Source organism: Capsicum annuum, chromosome 8 (assembly GCF_002878395.1).
Source record: "Capsicum annuum cultivar UCD-10X-F1 chromosome 8, UCD10Xv1.1, whole genome shotgun sequence".
Classification (NCBI taxonomy): domain Eukaryota; kingdom Viridiplantae; phylum Streptophyta; class Magnoliopsida; order Solanales; family Solanaceae; genus Capsicum; species Capsicum annuum.
Window position 1 is genome coordinate 150,810,161 of NC_061118.1, and position 19,674 is coordinate 150,829,834.

The 19,674-nt window shown below is 35.8% G+C and overlaps 2 protein-coding genes across 3 annotated transcripts; both read right to left on the reverse strand.

Moving 5' to 3' along the window:
• Positions 1-244: 244 nt before the first annotated feature.
• LOC107839476 lies at positions 245-17,711 on the reverse strand. Of its 2 annotated transcripts, none has more exons than XM_016682977.2 (6): positions 16,724-17,711; positions 9,664-9,766; positions 4,390-4,445; positions 1,428-1,592; positions 611-724; positions 245-528 (listed from the first exon to the last, which is right to left on the reverse strand). In XM_016682977.2, the coding sequence occupies exons 1-6, from the start codon at positions 17,366-17,368 to the stop codon at positions 436-438; spliced, it is 1,176 nt and encodes a 391-aa protein (XP_016538463.2). In that variant the 5' UTR covers positions 17,369-17,711; the 3' UTR covers positions 245-435. The 2 variants fall into 2 exon arrangements, with proteins under 2 accessions (XP_016538463.2, XP_047250551.1); XM_047394595.1 differs by lacking the exon at positions 16,724-17,711 and adding an exon at positions 11,339-12,292.
• Positions 13,681-16,716, reverse strand: LOC107839477. The gene has a single exon (XM_047394596.1). The coding sequence runs from the start codon at positions 14,458-14,460 to the stop codon at positions 13,861-13,863; it is 600 nt and encodes a 199-aa protein (XP_047250552.1). The 5' UTR covers positions 14,461-16,716; the 3' UTR covers positions 13,681-13,860.
• Positions 17,712-19,674: the final 1,963 nt, after the last annotated feature.

A 19,674-nucleotide genomic window follows, 5' to 3' on the forward strand; every position in this document is an offset into this window, starting at 1 on the left:
TGGCAAATCCACTACTGGGATGTGACACATCTTAAAAATGTTACACACTATATCCAACAATAATGTAATTTCAAGATTCACAGTTCAAAACTGAAAAAAAAGGAGAACTAGAAAAGAACAATGAGATAGTTCAGATAATTCTGATCTAGTGCCACTTTATGAATAATCACATTCAAAGACATGTTAACTTCCCTTACTCTTTTCTTGTGAGGGGTAGATTGTGTTAGTAGAGATTGCTGAAGAATTTAAAGAGAATTCAGTCTCTTTATATACACAGTTTGACTAGTACAGTTACGACGAATTGCCCTCACTCTTATACAAGTATTATCGATGCTCTATGAGCTATATATACACAGAATATATACGGAGATACAACAAAAAGGGGTTGACAGGAGCCTGTATAATAAAGTAAAAGAGCATGAAATCCTGGATTTCTTACAGGGGCCGTAAGAGAGGGTAATCCTCAAGAAGTTCTCGTTCTGATAATGTGTCATATTCGTTCTGTGGGGTCCATAAAATCTCAACTGCCTGCAACAAGTAAATGACACAAATTAAAAGCTAGAAGTAGCATACAACTTGTTGCTTCTTGATGATCATTTCGTACGCTTACCAGTATTTTACTGGAAGGAATAGACGCGATCTTTTGCAATGCTTCTTTCAAGTCACCGCTTCCATTAACAGTAGGCAATTTATAAGCACCTTCAGCAGCCACCAAGATTGTAACCTGAAATTGCACATATGCAGAAGAGAATGATTATCGTGGAAAGAGAACATTAGATGCACTCTACTAAAGGATGCATCAGTGTATAATAAACCAAATGGCGAAAATTTGAATCCAGAAGAAGATGAAACTCTAACAGGGTACTTAATGCCCTAAACAACGCTATAACGCCAGAACAGTTCGTTACAATATCATTATAATTTCTAATATGAATTCCCCAAATGTGACAAACTCCATTTCCTCTTGAGCATTAAAATTTCCATCCTTGAAAATAAAACCCATTCTAAAATTGTATTAGTGATTACTTTTGAGCACGCACAATTTGCCAGTGATTTTGACACTATAAGAATCCACCCAAATAAATAATACTCCCAATAACACAATACCAACAATACTAATAGAAGACCTTCCGACATTTGAAAAGCTTTTCTTACGAATAAGGTTCAACACTTAGAAAAGCATTTCCTAATGGAACTAATGGAGGACTCATAAATCAAAGCAGCCCTTCACGTTTCCACAATTTGGACCAAAAATACCTAGAAAAGGACAGCTCGGTGCATTAAAGCTCCCGCTATGCTCGGGGTCTGGGGAAGAGCTGGACCACAAGGATCTACAGCATGCGGCCTTACCTTGCATTTCTACAAGAGTGGCCCAAAAATACCTACAAAATTTGAATTAAGGGCGGGCTATACAGGGTGATCCTTACCACTATATATTCATTGCTAAATCCATTTGCCCTCTGGCTCGTAGAACTTTTCCTTCTAATGTTGTTCACATTCACAAGTGTCTCTTCATCAAATTTACCACGTTCCTCAATGGAAAGCTGATTGAATCGTTTCTCACCTTCCTCCATGCTCCTCTTGACATCAACCTGCAGGACAGACACAACAAATATAATCAGTAGAATGACTATTTCAGGGACTTCCCTGATATGCATTGGTGTGAAAATGCTACAGTGGAGAAAGACAAAACAACAAACACACACACAAAAAAGGAACCCTAACAGACTGAAAAGTCGCCTAATATATGGTGTTCGGCCCAAATAATAAAGATGGTGAAAGAAACAGCAACTTACTATTACCAATATTCCCCAAACTATAATAGCAAACGATCAGTTCTATCTATAAATTAAGACGAAGCAGTTTGATCCCCCTTTATGTTACAAAATCAGACATTTTACGAAGGCTAGCGCCAAATATCTAAAAGGACCGAGAAGGATCTTCTAGCCTAGCTGAAGAAACAAAAATTACTGAAGGTTAGTACCTAGAAATCAAATTAATAACAGAGATCGTCAACTAAATAGTAAGAACGAACGGTGATCCCTTAAGACAGCAAAACCCTTCTCCAGTCATGATGATTATCAACAGGGTGGAGCAAAAGTTTATGCTAGCTTATTCCAACCTTATTGCTTTGATCAGTATAAATCCCCCCTAATTCTTCTCAGACAAATGGTGCTGCAAGCAGAGCAATTCTAGAATGTCTGTCAAGGTACTTTATATATGCCGATGGTTGGATCAGAAACTATATAGTTCAACTTCTGTATAGCCCAGTAGTAAAAGTAAAATGAAATCTAAGATGATTCATACAATAGTTGCTTCGTGACAATTGTAGATTTGGCAGAAAAGGTAATTACAACTTTAAGGTTATTACATTTTCCATCTACCACGGCTGACGCGTCGGTCAGCATATATGCATTTGTAAATACAAAGTCTTGTTATCAAAGCTGTTTCACATAAGGACTTCTTTTATCGGTACAGTAAGTATTTTATTGATGTATGGCAAAATAACAGCACTAAGCCAGTGCTGATGAAATCTGTTTCATCTAAGATTATGATTCTCTTGCACTTGGCATTCAACAAAAGCAACATATTGCAACTAAAAAAGAGAAAGATTCAAGTATCATGAAATTTTAATAAATTTATCACAGCTGTATTTAGCAGAAGGATTCTCTGAAGAAACAAAGCACCAATATGATAATCTAAAAGGACCCAACCATGATTACAAGGTTTCACAGAGATGAAAGAGATGGATACTAGTCGACTTGTGATAGAATCAATGGCTGTAGATGAAATAATTAGGAGCTTTTCCAAACTTCCAAAATATCATAGTTTCTCCCAAATTTTAGGTTGACTACAGAAATTATCTGTCCTGAGACTAACAGAGTAAGGAATTTTAACTACCTAGCCAACTATAGCATACTTCTAATGCATTAGTTTATTAGTTCATCTAGAATCAAGAACCTGCTAATATTAACTATCCAAAATAATGGGTTTCACATATTGACTAAAAATGGCCTGAATCTACTTCAAAAACAATATTTATTTCGGAAAAACTTTACCACTGAAACAACATAAGGTACAGTGCAGAGGCATTTCCTACTGTTAGGAAACAGCTACTTCCCACTTTTTAGATAAAAATAAAATTCAAATGGTATAAAGAAAAGGAAAGGAAAGAAGCAACTCATTCAACATTATGCTTTAGGTGCTTGTTATTGTACCCTGCATTCATAGAGTTTCTTCATATTGGAACCAGATATCAGTGGAACTGGTCTAGAGCGACTCCTATAAGGAATCAAGTGCTTAGTCATAGTATCAAGAAAATTCACACCCAATAACAACTTTTGCCAAAATTCTTGATATCGTTCATGACTTCATGGGCCAGCTTTCATCCTTTAGACTGACACGGACGTCACAGATTCAAATTTCAATCCATCAACAGATTCTTTTGCTCCTACCTATTTTCGTTTTAAAACAAATTTGTACTACTAGAAAAGTTATTAAATGGCTTTCAGCAATGTTACAGAAGTTATAGATCATTGAATTGAGCAACAAATAAAATTAGATAAAATTTGAGTGTAATTGAATAAAGCCCTGTAATAATGTCATCCTACCCCTGCTTCATAGAACTTTATTCCAATACGTTCACATTCAATCTAGTTTGGTCCACGACGGACAAATGAAACTTCACAAGAGAGGATGGCCTATAGCTAGTGCATCTCAAGTACTTTTTTCTGCAAAAGGAGATTAACCATTCAACTCAAATCAAAGCCTTTCATTTGCCACCCATATCTACCATTTAAATTCCTTTCAGACCAATGGAAAATTTAGTAACTGGTGGTGGAGGACTTATAGACTTTGTTGCAATTGAACAAACTACTGTCGAGATTTCTAGATGGCTTTGTCATGAGATAATTGCACAGAAAGGCTGAATGGGAAAACCTACTAAAAGTATTGTGCTGGGTATCTAGATTTTAATATTTTTCACTTGGACAAAAAAGATGTTGATACCCTAAAGTCGTGATGTTAGCATGAGGCTAAAACAAGTGCACACGGGATTCATGGCTATCATTTTGCTTCTCATGGATCCAGAGCCGGAATAGGAACAGAAGAGTCTAGAAGTTGACAAGTATGTTCACTAGCCAAGATGTTTCATGAAAAAGAGTCTGACAGATTTTAGCTGGTTTGAAAAGTAAAATTACATAAAACCAAGTCTGACTCAATCAAATCAAGAGCAAAAATGAGAGAAGAATTAAGAAAACTAATGCTGCTGCAGATTTTGGATCATGATCCTGGCAAAAAGGGGCAAAGGTTGATTATTTTGCCACTACCACGGTTTAAAATCACATAATCACATATCAGAAAGTATATAAAGGAATTGCTTTCACTCACAGATGAATAAGCTGAGATGCAATAATCAGGGTGGCGAAGCAAAGCTAATGTTGTCTCTGCAACAAGGAAAATCCTAAATCAATCAGTAAATAATTTCACAGAGAGCATCAACAGAAAATATACCCAAATTTTGAGTCTTTAGGATTAGTAGGCGTATAGCCATTTAGAGAAATAAAAGGACTGAAGCAAGAAAAATCAACTAAGCCCTCGGTTGCAAGACCAGCATATTAAATATTAAGGGAAGAGAAGTCTTTTCCTGACCTACAGAATAACTGGCATGAAATATCAAGATATTCAATGTACGGAAGTAACTTTCAGCCTTTTGTTTTGATGACAGGAAAGAGAGAAATTCATATCAAATACTCTCTCCATTACTTTTTAATTGCTCCCTTCTTTTTTTGTGAGTCAATTTGACTAAATTTCAAAGCTAAATTAGATTAGATTAATTTAATTTTTTAAAACTAAAATTCAGATATTCAGAAAAACTACATGAAAAGTACTATAAATTATAATTTTCCTTTTTTCAGTTTGATTAAGAAATATATCTTAAAATGTTAGTCAAAGTCTGTATCGTTTGACTCTAAAAAAGAAAAAAGAGCAATTAAAAAGGAATTGAGGGAGTATATAAATATTTAGCACTTTAGTTATTGTCTATAGAATAAGAATTTGAGTATAAGTAAAAGTAAGATAAAATAGATAAACTGTGAGTTTAGCCCGCCTAAAGAGAATGAAGTTGAGGTGAGACTAGACAGTTGTCGCATGCATACAAGTCCTAATATATCCCCAAGATAAGTGATTTAAAAGACAAAAAAAGGCAGCCCAGTGCACAAAAGCTACCGCTATGCGCGGTGTCCGGGGAAGGGCTCCACCACAAAGATGTATCATACATAGCCTTACCTTGCATTTATGCGAGAGGCTGTTTCCAAGGCTTGAACCCGTGACAACTGGTTTAAAAGATAGATTTTTAAAAATAGCTTGACTATAAATAATTACAAGCAATAGAAGGTGCAAGTAGCACACATAAAGGACACAAACAGAAACAATCACTTGAAATGGTTTGGTCCTGTTCCACGTAGACCTCTGAATGCACGAACACATAGGAGTAACATTAAGATGATTGATGGTGTTAGAATATGGTTGAGTATACCTTAAAATTACATCGGAGGAAGTTATCGCACAATACTTACAGTCTCTTGAAATCAATGCACATTCAACAAAGCACAAAACACAATGAAAACAAAGTATCCAAAATGCTACCAACTAGTCCGTATTAAGGTTTAGCTGTCATTTGTCTCTTATATTAGGTTTGGTTTGCCAGGGTTTCTTTAAATTGAACTAAAAATTGTACGTCAGCTAATATTGAACCTCTAATTTGCCTTCCAAAAGTTGTTGAGTACTGAGATGGAAGTAGAACAGCCCTGAAAAGGGTGGAATGGATCTGAATCACATTTAGTGACACCAATGAGTTCGAAATTCAAGCATAGTTATTTTGTTTGGATCAAGTAAAAGTATTTTGATTCATAAACATGACCAAAATCGGTCGTATACGTAGGTTACCAAAAGATCAAAACTCTACAAAGTATGAAGCTCTACAAAATCCACCCAATCCTCTAAGCAAGAAGGAGCTTTCTGTTTACACCAAAAGAAAATAGAAGAGCGGAGACTACTCCTCAATTGCGAGAAACTCGACTCTACACCTTCATAAGCTCTTCTGTTTCGCTCTCTCCAAACTACCCACATTACTGCTATCGGAACCATGTTCCAAGTCCTTCGTCTTCTCCATCTTCTCCCGCTCTTCTAACTCAGCATCAGATCTTTCACAGTTCCTGGCATTACCCAAGGAATGTGAAACCATTTAAACATATACCACCATAATCCCATGGTAAGCCTACAATGTAGAAGGAGGTGATCCACATCCTCATTTGTTTCCTTGCACATGTAGCACCAACTAACATTCTGCTTTCTAAGATTTTCGACCTATCAAAATCACCCCTCAAGTGGCTAGCCAAGTGAAAAAACACACCTTCCTTGAAACATTTTGAACCCATATTGCATTATATGGAAACTCAGCCTCCTCCCCAGCAAAAAGTTTCTAATAAAAAGACTTCAAAGGAAACACTCCATTAGTTACAAGACCCCCACCACCACACATCGAGACTATCCGTCAAACTGGCTTGTTTGTAAAGAAGGTTTATCAATCTTTGAAACTCACTCACTTCCTAATCTTGAAAATCCCTTCTAAATCTCAAATCCCAAAATGTTTCTCCACATTGTGACCTCCTAATTTGTTGAATACTCAAGTCTTTTTGGCAAGATATTCTGCACAAACTCTGAAATTCATCTCTTAAAATTATATCCCCACACCAGTTGTGGGGCCAAAAACACACTCTCCTCCCATCACCAACCTTGAAAAAGATATTTTCCACAAAAGAATCTCATCCCTTTATGATATTTCTCCAAAGGCCACACCTGAAGGCAAAACAATATCTCTAGTTATCCCTCCCTCATTCCTAATCCTATATTTATCACCTATTCCCCCCTCCATAAGGCTTGTAGCTCCACCCCAAACCTCCACATCCATTTGCCCAATAAAGATTTATTAAAGACTTTCAAATCTTTAACTCCCAATTCTCTCCATTTTTTAAGAGATGTGACAACCTTTCAACACACCAAATGAAACTTCTTTGCCCCGTCCGCCGCATCCCAAGGAAATTTCTCTAAATCTTTTCCAACTTTTCAATAACCATAGTTGGTGCAAGAAGCAAAGACAAGTAGTAAGTGGGAATGCTAAAGAATGTGCTCTTGATAAGCACTTCCTTCCCACCATTGGACAAATGTCTCTTCTCGACCCGTTGAATAACCGGATTCCACATAGTGAGATCCTTGTTCGGAGCACTGAAAAGAACTCCAAAATATGTAGCCAGAAAAGCCCCAACCCTACAATTCAAAACTCGAGCACGTGATCCAATGTCATTCACCTCCCCAATAGGAAATATCTCACTTCTTCAAGTTAATTTTAAGTCCTAACACCACCTAAAACCAAGTGAGAATTTGACCTAAATAATCTAGTTGGGTCTCAATTGTACCACAAAAGACCAAGGTATCATCCGCGAAAAACAAACGAATCACTGATATTAGCAACTGCCACATTAAAACCCTTCAAGTAGCCCCCTAAAACAGCTTTATCCATCGTCATGCTCAAAGCTTCCATCACCAAAATGACCAACATCGGAGATAGAGGATCCCCTTGTCTCAAACCCTCGAGCTTCCGAAAAATCTGCATGGGTTACCATTCACCAACACTGAAAATCTCACTGAAGAAATGCAGAAGTAGATCTATTTCCTCCACTTCTCCCTAAATCCCATTTGAAACATAATGAAATCTAAATTTTTTCAATTCACTTGATCGTATGCCTTCTCAAGATCAAGTTTGCACAACACACCTGGTACTCCTTACTTTCTCCTTGAATCCATTTCTTCATTCGCCACTAATGTTGCATCTAGAATCTTTCTAACCTTCACAAATGCATTCTGTGAAGTAGAAATAGTCTCGTCCAACACCTTTTGGAATCTGATAGAGAGCACCTTAAAAAGAATCTTGTAAATGCTTCCCACAAGACTAATAGGTCTATAATCCTTCATGCTCGAAGCTCCCTCCCATTTAGCAATAATGACAATAAACGAGGCATTCAAACTTCCTTCAAATTCAACACTATCTTGGAACTCACTAATAGCATCCACCACATCATTTTGACAATATTCCAGCAACTGAAAAAAGCCAAAGAGCACCCTCCCCCCTCTGATTTGTCTAAACCCTAAACCCCCACAGTAGGTCTCCACTCCGTTTTCTCTTTGAATAAATCTTCATAATAATCTACAACTGCCCCCTCTACTTCCTCTTTCCCTACATGGCACACTCCATCGACCTTCACCGATTCTATAAAGTTCTTTTTTCTATTAGTTACTGCCACCCTGTGAAAGAATTTTGTATTGGAGTCACCCTCCTTCAATCATAATGCTATTGATTTTTGCCTCTAACTAACCTCTTGAGCCAACGTCAAGTCAGCTAACTCATTTTTCAAAACTTATTTTCTCTCTTTCTCCCTCTCTTCTAACTCCCTACTTCTACCCTCTCTAACTCCCCTACTTCGTTCATGATCTCTCTCATCTTCACCTCTACCCTCCCAAACACCTCTTTATTCCACACCCTTATATTTGCTTTGAGCAATTTCAACTTCTTGGCTAGACTAAAAGGTCTCCCCTCCACAACATATCTACTCCACCAACAAGACACTCTATCTTGAAAATCAGAGAAACTTAACCACATGTTCTCAAATCTAAAAAGATATTTTGTCCGCTTTCCTCTACTGTCATCCAACAAAATAGGAGAATGGTTTGATGTCAATCGCGGAAGAGGAACTTGGACGAAATTAGGAGCCATCTCCTCCAAAGAAGTAGACAAAAGAAATGTCTAATCTCTATCTAAATGATGAGTCTTCCGATCTAGACCAAGTGAAAGAAGCACCTATCAAAGGCAAATCAATAAGGAGAGAGTTATTTATAAACTTCGAAAACTCCTCCATGGCCCTCGACACCACCCTACACCCAACTCTCTCAGCCAGAAATCTAACTGTATTAAAATCCCCCCTAACACCCAAGGAATATCCCATCTCCCCATACCAACACCTAACTCCTCCCAAAAATCCTACAATGAACTCTCCCTTACCGACCCATAGATACCCTCAAACCCCCACTACACTCAATTATCCATGTTTTTGAACCTCAACCTAACATGAAATTACCTTTATAAACCTCCACACACTCCATCTTTCTCTCATCCCAAGGAATGAGAATTCCTCCTGCACTTCCTTGAGCCGGGATGTAGTCATACATCACCCACCCACCCACCCACAGTTCTAATGATACTATCTGTCAAAAGATCCCTTTTTGTTTCTTGAATACATATCACATCCGCTCCCCATTTCCTAAAGCCCGCTTCAAGCATAGTTATTATAAGGGTTGTTACTTCTCTTTTTCCCCCTTTTGGGCGGGGGGTGAGACCTGGGGACACATGGTAAACAACACTGAACAGCAGTAGCAATAACAACTTTCTTAATCAATAAGAAATTTTACAACGTTGCTAGCATGAAGCTGTGAACTAGTAGTATTTATTGTTTCTTTCTTAGAAAAATGAAGATGTGAACTAGTCATCAATCCTATAGTTGTGACTTGTGCACATACTATAGTCTATAGATCAGAACAAACAATTTTTACCTGTCAAGACATAGCTTAAACCCTCAGGTGTGGATGTATCTGCCACTTCAGCAATTTGGTTGAGATCCTTTTGAAGTGATCTACCCAAGCCCAACAACCCAACCTTCAGAGAGTGAAAAAAACAAAAGACAAGGCAGTGAAACAGTAGGCAAATAAATAGTAAACACAATGCAAATGCAAGGCAATCAAAATTCCTGAAACTGGAAATAACAGAACACTATTAAAAGTGATCAGCATACTGAATCAATAGTACTCAATCTTGTTATCAGAACCTATACCTAAGTTATCATAAGCAATCTCTGGGGCAAGTAAACAGTAGATACACTGAATCAGGTCAGAATGCAGATGTTCCCTGATATCAATTCTTCGCAACAAAACCCTTAGACCATCTAGGAAAAAGTCAACCTTGTATGCCATTATTTTTTTTTAAGTCCACTACTAAAGATTCAAGTGTCCAAATATCTACATTTGCAGATTTTCCCTGATATTATTTCTTCACACCCAAACCCTTATACCATCTGGGAAAAAGTCAGCATTGTATGCAATATTTTTTCCAGTCCACTACTAAAATTCAAGTGTCCAACGTCTAAATATTTGCTTGCCGTAGTTTGTTCTTTTCCTCTACCATTGGAAGGGAAAGAGAGGAGGGCATTCAAATGACTTAATATCAATGGAGGGTATGTACAGCTTCACAATCAATTCGGAATGGCAATTTCAAGGAAGGTTTATGTACAGCTTGATAGTTAGTGTGTCAACAACGGCCAGAGTGGGAGAATGAAATTAAGCAAGGAACAATAGATAGCATGACCACACAGAAAAAACACAAGAAGGGCTACATAAAGTACCTTTCTAAGATGGTTTATTCTAGATTTTATAATGTTCATCATATATGTGCAGTAACTAGGGGACCATCAATAGTACCATTTATTAGAATATTAAAATCAGACTAGAGTGATCCCTGTATTCATGGTATCAGACACAACTTCCAAATTGACGTCTACTTATAATCAGAATGGAGGGAGAAAAGTATCAAAACTAAGAGGACTTATGACCAACAGATGCAGCATGTGAATGGTGACATATCAACATAGTAGCATTTCAGAAAATAAGCTTGCTATTAAGACAATTTGATCATTGCAGGTCCTATCTAAAAACAAAACCATCTCTATCTATATTATGCAAAGCATTCAAAAATGAGTAAGATGGTGCTAATACTTCTATTGAACTTCACTGCATTTAGAACCAATTATCCATAGTTGAATTAATCACAATGTTTAAAGAGGGAAACAGACAAATGTAATGGGAGATCTCAACACATAAAAACCTTCAATTCTGGTAAACGTGGGCATCCCAGCAACAATTGCAGATTTATTTTCTTTATCAATAATAACGTTACCGACAACCCTCCCAATGCTCCTCTGCCTATCGCTAATTCCCAAATTTCTCCATAGAATTCCAGAGCAACCTTAAGCTCAAAACAACTTCACCATCCAATCCAACTTTTTTTGGTGAACGAAGCCATTGCAGAGACAAAAAAACTGATCAATCGCCCAATCGTCAAGAACTAAAGCAAACAACTTGACCACTAAACTAGTTAAGAATTTTTACTCAAAGCAAATCTTACAGTAACCTATGTGGCTACGTACAATAATGTTTTTAGGTATCAGTAGATTACCTGCAGCTTGAGCAGGTGAGTTTTGTCAGCAAGCACACTTTCCAACCAAATAAACGGAAAACTCACAACCGAAATAACCGCAGCAAGAACTATCACGTACAACAGCAAATCCACAATGGTCCAAAAAAGGGAAGAACTAGAATAGGAAACTGAATACGAAACACTAGGCTCTGATGTGCTCAAAGTATACACCCTCGACGAATATGAACTCTCAGACGACCAAGGCGAACTCCACGAAGACGAAGACGAACTCCGCGACGACGAACTCGAACTCCGCGACGACGAAAACGAACTGCCACCCATCCTCCCACCAGAAGCAGCAAATGCTGAATTTGGAGCATACATCAAGAACAACCCAACAAAAACAGCCACTACAGCTGGCTTCTCTAAAGCTTTAAGGGCTTTCTTTACACTTTCGACAATTATATCAAATGGGTTTTCTTTGTTCTTGATTTCTAACTCGTTTTCTACCCTTTTGACAACTATATCAAATAGTTTTTCATTGCACTTGATTTCCAACCCGTTTTTGTCATTAAAGCACAGGTTTTTATGGTTCTTGGTGAAGCACTTGACGGTTAGCTTGGAAGGTTTGGAGAGTGTAAGATTTTGGTAATAAGGAAAACGGGTATATTGTAGTATTGGGTTAGTAGTATACAATAAAGGGTTTCGTTTGACATTTAGTCCAAGCAAGAAGGGTGCAGCGGCCATTATTGATAATTTTTGAAATTCTGAGGAATAACTAACAGAGAATTTGTTCTGTTTGGAGTTTGTAAGACCAGAAGGAGGGAGGGAATCTGGGGGCGTACCAAGGAAAGAAGAAGAATTGTGAGTTTATAGAGGAACGTAAGTCGTAAAAAGAGGGTTAAATACCAAAAATATAGGAGTTTAGAGCATAATTATAGGATATAATATAGGTTTTAAAAAGCTAAAGGACATATAGTGTATCTTACATATAAATTGTGTATCATTAGGAATCATGTATATGTGTATCTTCACAAGGATGGAGCCACCTTGGGCTTAGGGGTTCAACAGAAAATTACGGGTAAATTTCAAAAAATAGATTCAAATTAGGATGACTTTCAAATTTTAGCCCCAAATCAAAAGGCTTCCTTAAAATAGTCTTTACCTATTAATTAATATTTTTTTGAACAAAATTAACCCTAATATTTTCTTGAACAAAATTAACCCTGGCCAATGTAGTAAATTACATAAATGATCCTTATAATGGATAACAACTTCATATTTATATCTTTCAACTTTCATTTTTTTTCACTTTTTAATTTTACTTAATTTTTATTTTTTTTCTTTTTATTTTAATTTTTTTTCAACCCTTACTTTTTCCTTTTCTCCTCTCAACTTCTTTTTTTTTTTCTTTTTTTTTTTTCTTTTTCTTGTTCTTTTTAGTTTTTCTCAACCCTTACTGTTTTTTTTCTTTGCACATTTCAACATCTACTTTTATAAAGAAATATACTCCCTCCGTTTTAAAAAAAAAAAATCTACTTTCCTTTTTAGTCTGTTTAAAAAAGAATGACTCTTTCCTTTTTTGGCAATACTTTAATTTCAACTTTCCACATGGCATGTTTAGGACCACAAGATTAAAGGGCATTTTGGTACATTTGAGTCAAATTTAATTTAAGACCATAAGATTCCAAAGTCTAATTTATTTTCTTAAACTTTGTGTCAAGTTAACGTAGGTTATTCTTTTTTAAACGGAGGGAGTATATATTTTTCTTTGATGTTCTTTTTTCTTTTCTTTTTAAATTTTTAAATTTTTCTCGACCTTTATTTTTATTTAATCTTTTTTTTATTTTATCAGCCTTTATTTTTTTCAGCTCTCTCTCAACTTTTACAGTTTCTTTAATTTTTATTTTTTTAATATTCTTTTTCATTTTTCTTCTTTTTTCGCATTTTTTGTTTTTTTTCTTCGATTTCTTCCATTCAAGTTATATTTCATGAGCAAGAGTTGACACTATCACATTATAAAGGCAAGACTTATGACTTTCAAACAACAAACTACGTTTCATAGACAAGAGTTGACACTACCACATTGTAAAGGTAAGACTTATGACTTTCAAACAAGAAGTTATGCTTCATGGGCAAGAGTTGGCACTACCACATTGTATTTTGATTTATGAGATGTTCTCCAAGACTTTCAAACAACAAGTTATGTTTCATGGGCAAAAGTTGACACTACCACATTGTGTTTTCATTTATGAGATGTTCTCCAACTATTGCCTTAGAGGCAAGACTTAACTCAAGGACTTTCAAACTACAAATTATTCTCCACGGGCAAGAGTTGACTCTACCACATTATGTTTTCATTTATGAGGTGTTCTACAACTATTGTCTTAGAGGCAAGACTTAATTAGCTCAAAGACTTTCAAACTACAAATTATGTCCCACGGGCAAAATTTGATTCTACCACGTTATGTTTTATTTATGAGCTGTTCTACAACTATTGTCTTATCCCTTGTACCAAACGAGTCCAATACAATAATGCATTTGTGTATGAGTAAAATTACCTACAGCTTGAGCACACTAGTTTTGTAAATAGCAGTAGCACACGACCTCGAAGCGATCAGAAGGAAACCAGAAACCAAAACGAAGGCAGCAAAACCCATCATAACCAGAAAGGCACTGGACCCAAAACCAACAGCTGGACCAACATAAACCCCACCCCCACCAAATCCAAAAGGGGATGGAGCATAATATGGAACCGAATACCCAAAACTAGGCTCTGATCTCCTCATAGTATACCCCCTCGACAAAGACGAGCTCCGCGACGACGACGAGAACGACTTGCCACCAATTCTCCCACCAGAAGCAGCTAATGCTGAATTCGGATCATACATCAACAACAAACCCACTAATACAGCTGCTACAGATGGCTTCTGTAAAGCTTTGAGTGCTTTCATTACACTTTTGACAATTATATCAAATGGGTTTTCTTTTTCCTTCATTTCTGACCCCTTTTTGTCATTAAAGTTTACGTTTTTATGGTTGTTGGTGAAGCATTTGACAGTTAGCTTGGTGGGTTTGGAGAGTTTTGAAGGGGTAAGCTTTTGGTGATATAGAAAACGGGTATATTGTATTGGATTTGGAGTGTACATAAAGGGTTCCATTTGAGGTTTGATTCAAGCAAGAAGGGAGCAGTGGCCATCATTGAAATTTTCTTGAAATTGAAAAGGAAGGAACAATTGAAAGAGAATGTTTGTGTTGTTGAGAATTTGAATTAGATAATTAGGGGGGCAGTTGAAAGAGAAGTGCGAAATGGAGACCACTAACCAAAAGGAGGAAATCTGGGGTTGGACCAAGGAGGGAAATAATGGTGAGTTATAGAGGAACGTGGGTACTTTCTATTGAGCTGTTGGGTCGTTTTCTCTGTCGATCAGATTATGAGATTGAAATCACAATGAATTGCGACTTGTAAATGGTAATACCCCATCCGCGCCATTTGGCAGAATTTCATTACAAAAAGCAGAATACATCGTCGCCTACTCAATTTGACACAATCTTTCACTTCGACACTTTAAATAGACGTTGTTCATTTTAAACATTTTAAGTCATCATAAGCATCTCTGGGGAAAGTAAACAGTAGATACCCTGAATCAGGTCAGAATGCAGATGTTCCCTGCTATTATTTCTTCACACCGAAACCCTTAGATCATCTAGGAAAAAGTCAACCTTGTATGCATTTTTTTTTTCAGTTCATTACTAAGATTCAAGTGTCCAAACATCTACATTTGCAGATTTTCCCTGATATAATTTCTTCAAACCCAAACCCTTATACCATCTGGGAAAAAGTCAACCTTGTATGCAATATTTTTTTCAGTCCACTACTAAAATTCAAGTGTCCAACGTGTAAATTTTTCCTTCCCATAGTTTGTACTTTTCCTCTACCATTAGAAGGGAAAGAGAGGACGACATTCAAACGACTTAGGAGGAGTTTGGTCATGAGAATTTTTCACTTTTTTCCAAAAAATTATTTCAGTTTAGTGAAAATTGTAGTGTTTGCCGTTTGGCCATAAGAATTCCAAATTGCATTTGGAATAAAGAAAACACGTGAAACATGCTTTTACTTTTTTCACTTTCACTTCTCCCACGAAAAGTCAAAAACAACTCCAATTTATATTCATGGTCAAACACAACTCCAAACTCCAAACTCCAACTCCAAAATATTTTTGTTTTCATGGTCAAACACCTAATTAATTACCAATTGAGGGTACTGTAGCAATTGGAAGTGAAGATGGTCAGCAGCTTCACAATCAATTTCAGAATGGAAATTTCAAGGAAGGTTTATGTACAGTTTGATAGTTAGTGTGTCAACAACGGCCATGACGACACAGAAAAAAAACACAAGAAAGGCTACATAAAGTACCTTACTAAGATGGTTTATTCTAGATTTTATAATGTTCATCATATATGAGCAGTGAATTTGTTTAGTATTCCGTGTCTCGAGGGTCTATCGGAAACAGCCTTTCTACTTCTTTAGAGGTAGAGGTATGGACTGCGTACATCTTACCCTCCCCACACCTCACTATGTGGGAATACACTGAGTTTTTTGTTGTTGTTGCATATATGAGCAGTAACTAGGTGACCATCACTAGTAACATTTATTAGAATATTAAAAACAGGCTAGAATGATTCCTGTATTTATGGTATGAGACACAACTTCCAAATTACTCCACTTTATGGGAATACACTGAGTATGTTGTTGTTGTTCTACACAACTTCCAAATTAACATCTACTTATTAATTAGAATGGAGGGAGAAAAGTATCAAACCTAAGAGGACTTATGGCCAACAGATACAGCATGTGAATGGTGGCATACCAACATTATAGCATTTCAGAAAATAAGCTTGTTGTTAAGACAATTTGATAGTTGTAGGTCCTATCTAAAAACAAAACCATCTCTATCTATACTACACAAAGCATTCAAAAATGAGTAGGATGATGCAAATACTTCTAGTGAACTTCACAGCATTTAGAACCAATTATCCATAGTTGAATTAATCACAATGTTTAAAGAGGGAAACAGATGTAATGGGAGGATCTCAACACATGTAACCTTCAATTTTGGTAAACGTGGGCATCCCAGCAACAATTGCATATATATTTTCTTCAATTCATTGGCTATATCATTATATCATTAATAACGTTTCCAATAACCCTACCAATGCAGAACTCCTCTGCCTATGGCTAATTCCCAAATTTCTCTACAGAATTCCAGAGCAACCTTACGCTCAAAACAACTTCACCACACTACGGGGTCGTTTGATCGGAAACAAGTTATCTCGAATTAATTATTCAGAATTAGCTATCTCTCATCCCTTGTACCAAACGAGTCCAATACAATAATGCATTTTGTGTACGAGTAAAATTACCTGCAGCTTGAGCACACTGGTTTTGTCAGTAGCAGTAAGCACACCGCCCTCGGAGCGATCAGACAGAAACCCAGAAACCAAAACGAAGGCAGCAAAACCCATCATAACCAGAAAGGCACTGGACCCAAAACCAACAGCTGGACCAACATAAACCCCACCCCCACCAAATCCAAAAGGGGATGGAGCATAATACGGAACAGAATACCCAAAACTAGGCTCTGATCTCCTCATAGTATACCCCCTCGACGAAGAAGAGCTCCGCGACGACGACGAGAACGACTTGCCGCCAATTCTCCCACCGGAAGCAGCTAATGCTGAATTCGGATCATACATCAACAACAACCCCACTAATACAGCTGCTACAGCTGGCTTCTGTAAAGCTTTGAGTGCTTTCATTACACTTTTGACAATTACATCAAATGGGTTTTCTTTTTCCTTCATTTCTGACCCGTTTTTGTCATTAAAGTTTACATTTTTACGGTTGTTGGTGAAGCATTTGACGGTTAGCTTGGTGGGTCTGGAGAGTTTTGAAGGGGTAAGCTTTTGATGATGTAGAAAACGGTTATATTGTATTGGGTTTGGAGTGTAGAATAAAGGGTTCCATTTGAGGTTTGATTCAAGCAAGAAGGGAGCAGCGGCCATCATTGAAATTTTTTTGAAAATGAAAAGGAATGAACAATTGAGAGAGAATATCTGTGTTGTTGAGAATTTTGAATTAGATAATTAGGGGGGCCAGTTGGGAATGGGAACCACTAACCAAAAGGAGGAAATCTGGGGGTGGACCAAGGAGGGAAAGAATGGTGAGTTATAGAGGAACGTGGGTACTTTCGGTTGAGCTGCTGGGTCGTTTTCTTTGTGGATCAGGTTATGAGATTGAAATCACAATGAAATACCCGTTGGTCATTTAAAGCACCTTTTTCTGACAGGCAAAGTGAGTGTCTTACGCTCGCGATTTGACGTGTGACACCTTTCTTTTAGCTTATTTTTCATTTAATTTTACCATTAAAATGAAAAATTATGTCAAATTGAGGGGTCTGTCGATGTAGATGGACAAAATAATATTAAATTAACTTTATATGTATTATGAATATTTTGTCAGGTATATTTGATATTGAGGTATGTGTAACTAATATTTTATGTGATATCTTTGGTATTAAAATCAATATAATATAAAAGGTGTAATATATGTATTAACATGATTAAAAATATAAATTCTCTCTTAAAATATTTCTCACTTCTATTATCTCTTACTTGTGAAGGACATTTTTGTAAAAAAATATACAATGCATGTTATTTTTAACACGCCTAACCAAATATTACATAAGAAACAATCACAACATACCTAATGTTGGCATTATTGATCATATTCAACACTATTCTTATACATCATACCCACATGATCCAAAAATAATATTAATTTTTAAAAATACTCTTGAGAAATCCAATGGAGACGAGGTAGATCTTGTCAATTACAACATGTGGTGACGAACCACTGTGTAGGAAGTTCGAATCCTCCTCCCTCACAACCAACCTAAAGGGAAAAATTACATTTTTCTTTGAGGGTGGAAAAATCATGATTAAAATAGTAGACCAAGAAATTTCGTAATGTGATGATAGAAAAACCGACAAACATTTTAGTTTTAGTATTAGGTTTTTACCTTGCCTATATTATATATTACTAGTTTAGCGTACGTGCGTTGCACGTGTATCTCACATCAATTAATAAAATTATATACATAAGAAGAACTATATTATTAAAAAGTAGCAATTGACATTAAAATAAATGCTATGACTATTTTGAATAATATAAATAAATATTGTATCTCAAATATTGTTTGTTGTGTCTCACTTGATCTTTTTTCACAAATATTTATTTAGTTTATGTACTCTTTTTTTGCCGTTGGTTGGTTGTTTTATTATGATAAAGTCTTTAATACCGACATTAATAATCTTCTTCAAAGTACAATATATATCACAAAGTTAGCAATCCATTAACAAAAGTTACATTCTAAGTCATAAAATTTTATAATCAAAAAATACTTGTAAAACTAAAAAAATGTTGAATCAAAATTACATTATGTCATGCGGAAGATGCTGATTGTAAAATTTGGCCGTAATAAATTAAATTACAAAGAAAACTATGATAAAAATCACAATATTCAATATAATTTGATCAAGTGAACTAATACTTTAAAATTAACGCTAAACACAAATTCGAGTTCAATATACGTAAGAAAACAAACACTGACATACAGTGATTTTTAGTTCACTTTTTCATTTTTTTTTATTCATGAGATCTGGTTGTTATTTTTGTTCGTATGTTGGTCTTGCCATGTTACATAATAGTAAATACATTTCATTATATGAAAAAACATGTGATTTAGCTTCTCCCTCAAAATATGATGACGGAGGAAACTATAATTTTGAGTATATGAATCTTGAATTTTAGAAAACATAACTTATTTGTATTATATCTAAATTAGGTAAATTGTGTATAGAAATTAAGTGGATAATTTTTATTATTATTATTATTATTATATATATATATATATATATATATATATATATATATTAACACGGGCAAAGTAAAGTAGGGCAAAGGGATCTTATAATATATGGTATATGTTGAATTCCCTATTGCTTCTTTATGTTTTACTTTTTCATATTTTGAGCTTCTTTTTTAAAAATACTGATTTTGTCACTGTATATTAAGTGTTTTAAATACAAGTACATGATGTATCTTAATCAAATTAAAGCTATTGATTGTGTTGAATTAGTAAAAAGAATTGTAGTTTTTCTCTTAAACATAACACGTAAATTAGGAAAAGAAGATATGTCAGAGCATAGTTAATATATTTAATTTGTTTAATAACTTGTATAATCGTCACTGTAGTGACGTTGGTATTATATCAGAAGTATAAAGATCCTTTAGAAATGTTGATTAAACTTGT

Bases quoted from the DNA above. Each gene is read 5' to 3' on its own strand.
- LOC107839476 (XM_047394595.1), bottom strand. From the start codon at position 12,046: ATGGCCGCTGCACCCTTCTTGCTTGGACTAAATGTCAAACGAAACCCT. The intron at 725-1,427 runs GTAAGGATCACC...GTGCAATTTCAG, and splicing joins TTAGCAATGAATATATAGTG to GTTACAATCTTGGTGGCTGC. The intron at 529-610 runs GTAAGCGTACGA...TACTTGTTGCAG, and splicing joins TTCCTTCCAGTAAAATACTG to GCAGTTGAGATTTTATGGAC.
- LOC107839477 (XM_047394596.1), bottom strand. From the start codon at position 14,460: ATGGAACCCTTTATGTACACTCCAAATCCAATACAATATACCCGTTTT.